This window comes from Lissotriton vulgaris, chromosome 8, assembly GCF_964263255.1.
Source record: "Lissotriton vulgaris chromosome 8, aLisVul1.2, whole genome shotgun sequence".
In the NCBI taxonomy this organism is placed as follows: Eukaryota; Metazoa; Chordata; class Amphibia; order Caudata; family Salamandridae; genus Lissotriton; species Lissotriton vulgaris.
In genome coordinates, this window is record NC_141696.1 from 1537145300 (window position 1) to 1537158826 (window position 13527).

Sequence of the window (13527 nt, forward strand, 5' to 3'; positions counted from 1 at the left end):
GTTTCCACGATCCTGAGGGATAAGGGTTTTCATGTTCTGAGGTTGCCAGAAGCTATTCTCTCCCCGATAAGAGGAGATTATAGTGGCACTGTGAGCTGGCTGATATAAACAGGCTAACATATCCGGTGGGGGTGCTCAGAACCAGTCTGCCACCAATCCCACAGTTTGTTATCCGAACGCGCAGAACCTGTATAGGGTATATAGGAACTACACGACAGGACTTAGGCCTTTAATATGAATTTGGTGGACCTCTTGCGTCGCCCCGCTGCGCCTTCCGCAGGAGAACGACCAAAGCTGTGATGCATCCTCCCACAGGATTAAGTGTGGAATCCATGGTGGGTGGTGCTGCGGCGGTCTCACGGCAGTGGTCTGTTAGCCTCATGGGAGAGCCTAACCTGCAGACCTCTGCGGTGAGAGCGCCAATTGCACGTTCCTGCATGGTGTGGCATGCACCATTTTGTGTGTGCCACACTGTGCAGGAACAGGTGCAGTTCCAGGGGGGCACAACATGTGCCCCTCTGCATGGACCCCCAGGCCCACAGGCTCACCACCATGGCAGGGTACAGACAATTCCTAATATGCCAGGGGTGCTGCAGCGGCACCACCTGCATATTATTGCCCCTGAACACTGCGCCACCGCCGCAAGATCCGGGATCCTTGGCGGATGCAGCAGTCCTGTGGCAGTCAGACGCCTCACTTCTAATATTGTGGGTGGGCCTGCAGTGTGGCAGTGGTCAGACCACCCCCGTGAGTAAATGGACCGCAGTACTTGTAATAAGGCCCCTAGAAACCAAATTTGTGCAGGCTGTCCCATCATGAGTAGAACGATAACCTGAAGATGACCTGGAGCAATTGACCATTTTGTCAAGCACACAGCTTCCTATGTGGATGCCATTCACCCAAGACAATTTTGGATCCACTGGGTGAAAGCCATAGAGTAGGTCACAAATGGCCAGGTCAGCACTACTTCCAAAGCCAACGTGAGTATTTTAGGCACAATTTTATTACAGGTAATATATTAAATGGCAGCAATTCTCTTTGCTAGCTAACCTCAGTCTTTTGTCTGTTTTTACTTTGTAATAATTTACAGCATATACTTTTTGCTTTTCTTTTCACTCTCTAGTGTCTGAGTCTGAGACCTGCAAGAAAGAGTCCCAGATATGCTCATTAACAAAATACAAGACTGGGAGATGCTTTGCATTCAATAAGTGTGAGAAGAATTTTAACAAGGCACTTCTTGTGGTGCATGAGAAATCACCTTCAGAGTCAAGACCTTACACTATCAGTGAGTGTGAAAAGAGGTTTTCTGAAATGTCAAATCTACCAAGGCATCAAATGTTACATATAGGAGTGATGCCCTTTCACTGTATTGTGTGTGAGAAAAGATTTACTCGGAAGGAACATCTTTTAAATCACAGAAGAATCCACACAGAGACCAGGCTGTATCACTGCACAGAATGTGATAAAAGATTTACTCAAGAGCAAAATCTTTTAGACCATCAAAGGACAAACTCCGGAGAGAAGCCCCCCACCAATGCAGTGAATGCAAGAAGAACTATGCTGAAAGATCAGATCTTCTGGATCATCTAAAAATTCACACAGGTGTGAAGGCCTATCACTGTGCTGAGTGTGGAAAAAGCTTTATTAAAAAGTCAATTCTTAGAACACATCAAAGAATCCACTCAGGAGTGAAGCTTTTTCAGGGTGCTGTATGTGAGAAGAAATTTACTAGAAACGCATATCTTCTAGTTCATCAACGAATACACAAGGGAGAGCTGCCTTTTGACTGCACTGAGTGTGATAAAAGATTTAATTACATGTCACATCTTCGATATCATCAAAGAATCCACACTGGTGAGAGGCCATTTAACTGCACTAAGTGTGAGAAAAGCTTTAGTCTCAAGCAAACTCTTCTAGACCCCCAAAGAACACACACAGGAGAGAGGCCCTTTCACTGCACAGAGTGTCAGAAAAGCTTTACTCATAAGTCAAATCTTCGAATACATCAAAGAATCCACACAGGGTTGAAACCCCATCAATGCACCATATGTGTGAAGAGCTTTACTCAAAAGGAAAACCTTATTCAGGACCTAATAAAGCATGAGATCAAGGCCAAATTACTACACCGAGAGTGAACAAGCTTTACACAAGTGTCCGATCTAGGATATAGGATGTGGCCAGTTTTCTGTGTTATACGTGAGAATAGCTTTTCTACAAAATCCCCATCTGGCACAGAGAAGAGTGACACAAAGAGAAGTGAGTCCCTTTACAGCACTACGTGTGAGATGAGATGAATATGCTAGCCATGCTTACTCCAACACTAGAGAATACAGACATGATGAAGATGAATAAAAGCAAAATCTGTAGTACGAAATTAAATAGACCAAAAAAGCAGTGAGTAATATGATGCAAAAGATATTAGAACCAATTTAATGTCTGCCAGATTTAAAATATTCTAGCTCAGAATGTATTAAGCCATTCAGAGAGTTGTCTTTCCTGTAATGGCCTATGAGGTGCAAAAAATCAACATGTTGCCATAAATATATCCTTGCTGCTGATTTCTGTTAGTTTAAGAAAAAACAATCGGAAGAATAAAAAGTCAATGCTGGAGTTTTTTTAATATTTCAGTCATATATCCATAGTGGATTTAATATCATCATCTTCAATGGGTAAAAAATGCTTCACTGTGAAATCATCATTTGAGCAATTCATAACATTCTGACCGGATATGGAGCCTTTTCTATGTGAAAATAATGTAATCCAGAAAACATATCTCTGCTACACCATCTCATTAACATAAGAAAACTTAAAACAACATATATTCACAAATTAAACAAAGCTTACTATTTCATTTATTACTAAAATCCCATTACTGACCTTCCTAATACCTAGAAGTTGTATCTTTTGTGGGAAGGAGAGTAAATATACAGATGCACAGCCTACTTATAATGGTCCTTCTGACGTATGTTTTTCCTGCAATACAGTCCCTTCCTTGTTACTGTAGGAGGACTACTGTGTACATCATAGCCTTTATCAGTTACTTCAGGCTAAGAGAACTACCTCAGACTCACCACGGATAAAACAGAGATCCTGATCTTTGGAAATAAGGAGACCTCCTAGTGGCCATCCTACCTGGGTTCTATGCCCACGACCACATCACAAACCTCTGCATCATCATTGATAAGCTCTTGCTGAACAAACAAGTCAATGCTGTGATCGCATCCTGCTGCCACATTCTCATAATGCTTTGCAAAATCTTCAAATGGCTTCCCACGCACGTTAGACCCACGGTAAACCAGGCGCTCATCACCAGTAGACTAGACAATGGCAATACACCATACGTCCGCATCTCTGGCCAACTCAAGCACAGACTAAAAATCGAGACCACTGCCGTTAGACTCATCCTAGACATCCCCAGAAGTGCACACATCATCCCCTACCTCGCTTAACTGCATTGGCTACCCATTCAGAAATCCTGCATATTCAAGCTTCTCATCCATGTCTACAATGCCCCTCACAACACAGGACCACCCTACCTTCATGGACTCCATCTCTTTCAACCCTCCAGACATCTGTGCTATACTTCTTGCACCTTCGAACAAATTTCCTACATCCGCAAAAGCAAGATAGGAGGTTGTGCGGTCTGCTTCATTGTAGCCAATGGGTGGAGTGAGCACCCTCTAATTATCAGGACCATTACTACACTCCCCAACTACCGCAAGAAGCTGAAGACCTTGATGTTCAACTAGGAGCACCTTTAGACCTACGCTTCTGCGCCTGGATAACCTCACAGCTGATAAGCTGCACCGTACAGATCTACATAACATAACGTAACATAGCATAACAGCATGCTTATGTTTGGTGCTTTTTGTTCTACAGTTTTGTGGCACAATGGATGGTTTAACATTCTCAAATGGCTAACATGATACAAAATTCAACAATCTTTAGTTTGAATCGTTATGATCAGAATAAAACAAGTGAAAATCTATTTCATCTGCACTATTAAACGGGTGAGATTATAAAAACGAGTGCAGGATTTTCAGAGTTATTTTGATGTTACTGATCCTAATCTCTTAAATCAATTCCCCTGAATTAAAACTGCACTGTGCCACACTCGTCTCGGGGTCCTCACAGGGTCAATCTAACACTTAAAAGTAGTTGCCTTCCTTTTCCTGTCGTTCTCAATCATAGCAGCGCCACTCTGCTTCGTCCTCCTTCCTCCCCCTGCCATCTCACCCCCCTACTCACTAACCAGGACGAATGCGCAGCCTAGTTATACACATGTACCTACGCCATCATACAGTCACCTAATTCCTTCCCGCACATAACCATTATTGGTCGAAACCCAATGCTCACACCTTATTAACTTACACTAAAGTGAATATGATAACGTAATAAGCCCCATCGATCCGCCCAGCAATTTCAATTGGCACATGAAAGATGTAAAAAAGTTACAAATTATATTAGTAGTGTTGTATAGTACTGCAGTAGTCCATAAAGGCGCCCCTCAACAGCTTTATAATTGTGACAAATGCAGTAGTTGTCAAATTGTGTTGTCATGTAATGTTATGTATCAAATAAATAAAATGCCAGCATCTGTAAAGCGCACAGCTACCTCCGGAGAGGTGTCCTGGCGCTAGGGGTGTGAGCAATTACCCATAGTCACATGGTGCTGGCTAACCAGCGCCGGGGATCGAACCGTGAAACCTGTGGTCCGGAGTCAGGCACCTCCCATTACCTCAGTGGCTGTGTAAACAAAAGCAAAAAATCAATAAACACTATTAAAAAAAAAAAAAATTCCTCTGTTAATGAATGTGGATGCAGAACAGTGTCGGCTTGAAAGAATGTCATCTGCATTGGGGTATCCGCCTTTTTAGGTCTCGGGTGGCGTACTGCGTACATGCGCAGTCGAGCTCGCAAGATTTTATGTTTTAGAGTGAGTTTCAGTAGCGAGGGTTAAGCCCCGCCCCTCTTCTCTATTGGCTGGCCTCCTAAACGGTGGCCAGTCATTGGAGAAGAGGTCGCATGACTAATTTCTTTCTCTTTAAGCCTTGTTCATTTCAGACGGGGCTCCTTCACTTCCTGCTGGTGTAAAAGCTTTCTTATCTTCTTTATGGGGCCAACAGATGGCCCTATAAAGAAGATAAGAAAGCTTTTACGCCAGCAGGAAGTCAGGCGCTTTTTAATTTAATTGTATTGTGGTTTGTGGTGCAGTTTCGTCTCCTGTCTAGGCTGTGCGTTCTTTTTCTACCTATGTGCCAATAACCACAGGAAGCTTGTGCATGGCGGCAGGGATGCTAGGCTGGCACAGCGGAGTCTGCGCCTTGGATTCCCGCTCGGACATGCCCCCTGCCACAGGTATCCGGTGTGCAGCCGTCCCTGTCCTGAGTGCTGTGGGCACACTCTGAGCGTGCTGGCTATGAGGATGCCGCTGCCCACACCGTGCTGGTCATTCTGCGGGCTCTGCCTGAGAGATGCGCGCTTCTTCCCTCGTGACCTCGCCCTCTCCACCCGGAGCTCCTCTGCCTCCCGCCCCCTGCTCAGCCAGAGCCAAAGCGCAGACAGCAACGGAGGCAGCGTGAGCCAGAGAGCCCCCAGCTCCCCGTGGCACCAGACTCGCCCAGCCCTGCCGGCCAGCACCATGTGTGAAGTCAGGAAGTTCACCAAACGCCTCAGCAAGCCGGGCACGGGTGCCGAGCAGCGGCAGAGCATCTCAGAGGCGGTGCAGACCTCGGTCATCCTGGTGAATCCCATGCGTCTAAGCTGCAGGGCGCGGGGTGGGGTACAGGCAGGGCCGCTCCCCTACGCACTAGGTATAGTCATGCTTTGCTGGGCACCGTCCTGGGACGGATTGGGGAGGGTTCCTTTCTATTCCCCGGGGACGGGGGAGGTTGTGGGATAGCGGTTTTGGTACATCACTCATGGCAGGGCGCACAACCCTTTGTGGGTCGTCCTCACACACTGCATTTGGGGCATTTGTGGCTGTCAGGGCTGGGGATGGGATGCAGGGTGGTGGTTTCAGGGCAGTGCCAACCTTTGTTCGTAGCAGTGATGCTGAGCCCCTGGGGCTGGTCTGCACACGGGCACTGCCAAGTATCTCTCCTGTATGCTGCTCGCACTCAGAGTGTCCTGGAAGGGGTCTTTGGGTTTCTGCCAAACCTTTGCCCCTTACTGTTATACCAAGCAGCTTTGATGTTTTGAGGAAGCACTGAGAAGCCCCACCTTAGAGCGTGCTGACATCTGAGCGGAGGCACCGCAGGAGCCCCGGTGACTTCCTCCTAGTGCCGTTTCCTCCTGAGGCTGAAGGCTTCTGAGCAGCCTCCTCTGTCAGGCCACTGCATCCCACGCCCTGCTTCCGGACGCTTTCTTCTAGTTATTATTTGGTTTCAAAGGAAATTTTATTCCATATAATTCTTTGTCACATCACCTTTCCTAGCAACAGCCTAAATCTTTGGTATCCTGTTTTCTTCATACTATGGTTAAAGACATGATGAATAAAAGTGATAGTGCAGAATTAAATAGACCAAGAAGCAATGAGCATTATATTGCAAAAGGATGTTAAAACCAATTTAATATCTGACCCCATGACCAGGGTGAGGTGTATATGTGTGTCTATCATGTGCGACAGGACTTTCAAAGAATAGTCTCGTACCACCACACAATCCCATGCAAGATGCAGGAAGTCTGCCCCTCCGCTTCTTAATTTGGTGCAGCAGCCATTGGGTTGTATTATATATCTACAGTGTCTCGCCAGAGTATATTAAACACAATGTATGTATTTGAAATGTATGATACTCAGGCGGTTACTAGCTGTTATCACACCAGTTTGGTTACAATAGACCCATTGCATATCTGTGAGTGGTGTGTCCAGCTCCGAATCCCAGCCAGCTTGTGAGCCGTTCTGGCTTCTAGGGCGCCTATGCTGGGCACTATGGTATAGCAGAGAGACCATATGTGCTGGTACCAAAGCCTGCTGTAACATTCTGTAGTGTGTGTGGAGCTCCTGGGGAAAGTTAGGAGTGACTACTTTAACGTTGTGTCTAAGCCTAATAGAAACCCTTCAACGGTGTAAACGTCTCGCCCTGCAGCAATACCTTACAGTCTTTGATAACCCCTTTATGATAGAGGTCCTCCCAGGTGGCTATACTCCTTTTATGCAACATGTTAAGACAGGTAGTCTCATGAGTGACCTGAGTCGGGATGGTAAGGGAGGGGCGTCGGTGGAGCGTATAGTAAGGGTTTGCCTAGCTTTATTGCCAACCATTGCCACGCAAGAGTAGTGCATACCACAGTTGAGAAAGAATTTTCTGTACCAGGGGGGTTCGCTCCTAGAAAAGCAGTAGTGGAGATGGGAGCCATGTAACCCTGCTTTATCGTTAAGTGGGGCATGAATGTCGTGGCCATAACCAATACATCGCAAAATGGGCCTGGGCGCACAGATCGTATAGCTCCATGTCAGGAGCCTTAAAAAACCCTTCTTGCGAAGGGCTTGGTGAGTGTATTCTAGCACACTATGGGTTGCTTGCCACCCCAGGCCAGGCTAGTCAGCTGTGTCTGTAAAATGCGGAAAAAATGGCATGCAGTAGGGTATGGTATATTGAGGAATAAATATAATAGCTTCAGCAGTACAACCATTTTGATTAAAGAGATTCGTCCCGCCGATGACGGGGGCAAAGAGATCCAGCGAGATTCAGACGCCATGCTCGAGGCAATGACAATGCCGTAATTCACCCATAGCATTTTTTCTCTATCACGGGAGACCTCAACATCCGAAAATTTTATTTCTGGATCGCACCACGTTAGTGGGTAATCAAGTGGGAATCTAGAAGTGTTGGGTGTGAGAGGAAACATCTGGGACTTATCCCCCCTCAGGGCCTCCCCAAAGGACAAACTCCCAGAAGATAAGATTTAGACTAATTTGAAGTTCTCGAATGTAGAGGGTAATGTCATCTGCCTAGAGCGAAACTAGCAGATATCGAGTAGAGTATTGCTGCACGTACTCCCGGTAATACTGCCGGAGTTTTACAGCCAGAGATTCAACTGCCATCGCAAAAAGGAGAGGTGACAGAGGACACCCCTGCCTGGTACCACGAGAGATGGCGATCGATCGGGAGTAGCAACCATTAATCTGCACAGTCGCCTGTGGCTGTCAATACAGAAGGGATACCCAGGCTATAAAGCGGGAGGAAATCCCATTGGCCGTAGTACTGTAAACAAGTAGTCCTACTCCACAGACACTCAAAAGCTTTGGTGGCATCTAAAAAGACCGCCACCGCAGCCAACTCTGGGTTAATATTCTGTATCAGCGCGAACAAGGTGTGCAAAGTATGGGGAAGTAGCTCGTCCTGGCACGAATCCAGTTTGGTCTGGTAGGACCAGTCCCTCCATCGACAGGCTGAGTCAATTGGCCAAAACTTTCACCAGTATTTTCGCATCGCAATTGATTAAGGAAAACAGCCTATCGGCCTCGCATTTGGTGGTGGTTTTTCCCAGTTCAAGGAGCGCGATAATCATACCTCACTCATAGAGAGTGGGAGGATTCTCATAGCATTTGCTTCTGTGTAAACTCTTTTAAGGATAGGAACTAGCGCTCCTGAGTAGCATTTATAAAAATCCACTGGTAGGCCATCGGGCCCTGGCTTGCCAGATCGCAGTTGCATAATGGCTGCCCATATTTCCTCTTTCTCTATGTCTGCCACGAGAAACTCCCTGTGTGTATAGCGAAGCCAACCTAAAGCTATATCTTCCAGGTAGATGGGTCACATCTGCCGGCTGGTCCCTGTGTGTGTAGTAGTAAGTGGAGAAGGCTATGTGGTTGGCCGTGGTGTGTCTCTGTATGGACCCATTAGGATCCTCCACCTCTAAAACATAATTGGAGAACCTGGGAGTGCGCACAGCCCCAGCCTAAGCTCTTCCCAGCCACACGCCCTCACCGTATTGGCACACGTGGAAGTATTTAGTGCAAAATAGGCATTTGCTCTCTGCTGCCGATCGATATTCGGAGACCCAATCCCAGAGTTTGGCTTCCATCTTCCCATTGGGTGGATTGCAATTTTGGCCTCGGATATCTTAATATCTGGTTCTATTCTCCGAAGCATCTCCCGGATGTCACGCAGAATGCCACCTCCCTTTGCAATGCAAATACCCGGATTTGTTACTTTAAAGGCCTCCCAGACCACAGAGTGGTTCGGAACTGAGTCCAACTACCAGGTAAAGAACTGCATATCTCTTGCTTTAATTCTTCTCTAAAACATGTGTCTAATAAGGTCATGGGAGAGAGTCTCCTTGACGGGTAAGGGCAGACCGATATTGGCGGTCTTATTTGCAGCAGTACCAGGGAGTGGCTGGAATATGTGTGCGGAAGATGCTTCGCTTTCATGAGCCAGGCAGAAGACCTTGAGAGAGGAGCTCGTAGTCAATGTGTGACCAGCTGGAGTGTACACTGGAGTGGAATGTGCCCTCTTTATGTGCAGGATGAAGTATCCTTCAAGCATCTAACAATTCGCAACCCTGCCCTGGCCCAGGTTCCGGGCCTTCCTCTCCCTCCACACACTGCTCGGCGTCATACGCAGACCAGCCTCTTGGTCCTGGGAAAGCGATGCACAGTGGTGGTCCCCTTAAGGTCAGCTGCGATGTTCCTGAGCCCCGCCAGGACCCATTGTGTGGCCTCTTCTAGAAGGATACAGCTCTGGAGTTCCCTTTTAACATCATCGCGGCTGCCCACTGGACTGCAGCATCAGTGCCCGCAGGGCTCCAGCTCGTATCTCGTCTGCAGCAATCCCGGTGTTCCCTTGCTCACCCAACTCTGTGGCGTAATGCGTTCAGCATCTCGTGGGAGCAAAATTGCTCATCCCCAGTCTCATTTAGGGCAGGATTTTGTAGGATTGGTGTCCCGCACGGCAGGAGCCTCACTTGGGGGTGAATAACAATCTCAAAGAGAAGTCCCTAAAGGAATCATTTATACAACAACTTCAGTATTCAATCGTGTCATATCCATGAACACTTAATTTATGATAGACACAGGAGCTTTAAATGATAACAACGGTTTATCAAAATTTTTTCAAGTTCTATAATAATACATATATTTTTGTCAATTCATTCCTGGCAACACAAACGACCAATTATTTCAAACAATGTTGATTGGTAGGGGGAGTACCTTTCGCATTATACATGGGTTTTACAAATAACAATTTTTTTTTTTTTTTAAATATATTTTTATTGCAGGAATTAGTGAAAATTACATATCAGACCAGCAAATAATCGTAAACAAAAAAACATTGAGTTTCGTCAACATTCCCCTGGCCAACGACAAGAGTACACAGCCATTCAGCCCACAACCCGAGGGCCGGGCGGCGAACACCAAAGGGGATCCGGTATAAGGTCAAAGCTGGTCTGGACGATCTAAAGGTCTTCGTCTGCTTTTCTAAATCAACCTACTAAAGTAAAAGAAACCCTCCCCAACAATCTAGTGATTCTACATGTACCCCCCCAACCCCCGCCATCAGTGTGTGTGTGGTAGTGTATGTAGGTAGGCCTATGCGAAGTACCCCGGAGTAGTCAATAGACATCTGAAATAAAGTTATCTATCGGGACTCGGGACGTGTCGCATCTTCACTCTCGGAATCGCTGGAATCACAATCGTCTCTGAGGGCTTGCACTAACGTCTCCCATTCCAGTGCCGCTTCTAGCGCTCTCTCGTTCTGCTGTCGCCTAGCCAGTTGGTATCGCAGTGTACTCTCACCCGCCGCCCATTTCAACAGCTCGCCGCGCCACCTAACCTCTGTTGGACCGGACCTTGCCTTCCAATTCCTGGTTACCTCACGTTTAGCGAGGAGAAGCCCCAGATCGATGAATTTGCTTGAGATTTTATTCTTGGGGGTATGTGGGAACCAGTGCAGGAGCCCCACCGCCGCCTCGAGTGACAGGGATCTCCCCGTCACCCTATTCAGGGTATCTCCTACTCCAAGCCAATAGGAGGACAGCGCCGGGCAAGACCAGAGCATGTGGAGGAGATCCGCCTCAGGCGCCCGGCATCTCGGGCACTCTGCAGAGTCCGCGGCAAAGTACTGTTGGATCTTCACCGGGGTCAAATAGGCCCTGTGGAGCACGTAGAAGTGGACCAGTTGGAAGCGGGCATGGCGCGTGCCCTTCCAGGCCCGCCTCATGAGTTGTGACCAGGTCGTTTCCGGAATCTCCTTCCCTATGTCTGCTTCCCATCGGGTTCGTAAAGTGGTGAGGGCGGGCAACCCCTCGCCAATCAATCTGCTATACAGGCATGTGACCGCCTTGACCGTCCCCGCGGACATCATGACGTATTGGCACACCGGGGATGTAGGTGGTTCCTCCAGCCCGCTTTTCCAGTGCGTCTGTATCGCTCGGACCAGAGCCGCGTGCAAAAGGAAGTCACCCCGAGGAACGTCAAAGCGGTCTAGGATCTCCCGGAAGGGCAATAACGCCCCGTCCTCGTAGAGATCCCCCACCAGCTGTAAACCCGCGTCCTCCCAGAGCCCCAGGCGCGACCAGTCTCCCCCGTGAGGGAGGGCCGTCAACATACCCAGTGGTATCTCAGGTGCATAAGGCAACCTCAGCTGTCCCCGGGCGTGGGCTCGATTCCAACACAAACGAAAGGTCTTTTCCTCGAGTGTCAGGTCCTGCAAGGCCAGACGTTGTCGCAGTGTGATGAAGGAGATAATGTGCCTAGGCATCCCCGTACCTCTCCCAGTCTCCGGGCTGCGAAACTCTCGCGCGACCTCCTGGGTGAAGGTCTGTAACTGCGCCGCCAAATAGTATTTTTCGAAGTCCGGTACCGCCAGGCCACCCTCAGTTTTTGGCCTCATCAAGGTCTTGAGAGCCACTCTCCGGCGGCCCGAACCCCAGAGGAATCCCACTACCATGGATCGCAATAAGCGAAAGGTGGCCGGCAGGATCCAAATCGGTAAAGCACGAAAATAGTAGAGCAGCCGGGGGAGTGCCACCATTTTCAACAGGGCGATCCGCCCTGCCACTGAGAGCGGCAAGGTGGCCCAGAAGTCCATGCTACCGCGCGAGTGCAACGGGCTATATTCCCATCCAGGAGGTCAATTGGGTCGTGGTATATGTAAACTCCCAGGTACTTGAAACAGTCGGGTTCCCACCTAATCCCCTCACTGACGTCTGGATTGGGCGTTCCCCTGCGAACCGGGAACAGGCAAGTTTTGGCCCAGTTGACCCGAAGGCCCGAGACCTCTCCGAAAGCTGTCAGCGCCGACGCGGCTCCCCTCAAGGCAGCAACCGGGTTCTCGAGGAAGAGCAACAGGTCATCGGCATATAGGGAGACATGGTGCGAGCCAGAAGGCGTCCGCAAGCCGTTGTAGTAAACTCCGGACCGGAGCAGCAGCGCCAGGGGCTCCACCGCTAGCGCGAAGAGCAGCGGGGACAGTGAGCACCCCTGTCTCGTGCCTCTCTCCACCGGATACTGTGAGGAGATCAGTGGACCCGCCCTCACCCTGGCCGACGCCGAGGCATATAATACCGTGGTCCACCTGACAAAGCCCTCACCCAGACCGAATCGCAGTAGGACACTGCGCAGGTAGTCCCATTCCAGGCTGTCAAAGGCCTTTTCCAAGTCTACTGGAAGGACCACCGGGCACGGGGCGTCCGAATGCAGATCCCCCAGTAAGCGAAACAGCCTGCGAATGTTCATGGTGGTGTTCCGCTTGGGAATGAATCCCGCCTGGTCCTCGTGCACCAATGAGCGCATGTGCCCTAACAGCCTCGAAGCCAATATGCTGCTCAGGATCTTATAATCGACCGTCAGCATTGATAAGGGTCGGTAGGACGCCGGGTCAGCCGATTCTCTCCCAGGTTTAAGGAGGGGAACCACCAAAGCCTCACACATCGAGCCGGGGAGGCGACCCAACCGCTTCGCCTCTCTGTACACCACTAGTAGCCGAGGCGCCAAGAGGTCAACGTAAGCGGAGTAAAATTCAATCGGGAGGCCGTCCAGGCCAGGGGTCTTGTTCCTAGCCATCCCTTTTATGGCGCTGCGAATCTCACCCAGTTCAATGTCGGAGCCCAGCGCCTTCGCCACGTCTGGCTCCAGCGTTGGTAGCTCTAGGGGTTGCAGGTATTCTCCAATCAGGTCGGGGTCCCTGGCAGAGCCACCGCGGTACAATTGTTCATAGTAGCGCCGGAAGCAGCTCAAAATCTCCGGCTGAGTGTGCACTACTGCACCCTCCGCCGTGTGCATGGACGTCGTCAAACGTGCCTGGCCGTAGGTTTGGCCAGCCACGCCAGCAACGCGCTCGACCTATCCCCCTCTGCAAGCGACCTAGTGGTATAGGCCTTATAGTCAAAGCAGCGCAGCCGTTCAACCGCCACCGCTACCGACTCCCTCGCCGCCGCCGTGCGCTCCTGGAGCTCTGGATGACCGGGGCGGCGGAGTTCCATCTCGCGGAGCTTCCGATCAGCCGTAGCAAGGACATCAAGGATGACTCGCCGCATGCCCACTTTTTTAGAAATGCAATAGCCTCTGACCACCACCTTAAA

General features: G+C 49.2%; 1 protein-coding gene across 1 annotated transcript in view; it reads left to right on the forward strand.

Moving 5' to 3' along the window:
* LOC147700311 (uncharacterized) overlaps positions 1 to 13527 on the forward strand; it is a 382768-nt gene that overhangs the window by 280199 nt on the left and 89042 nt on the right. Inside the window, 3 exon segments of the mRNA XM_086936303.1 lie at positions 1124 to 1524; positions 1527 to 2081; positions 7095 to 7100. Coding sequence (XP_086792429.1) covers positions 1124 to 1524; positions 1527 to 2081; positions 7095 to 7100 — 962 coding nt within the window.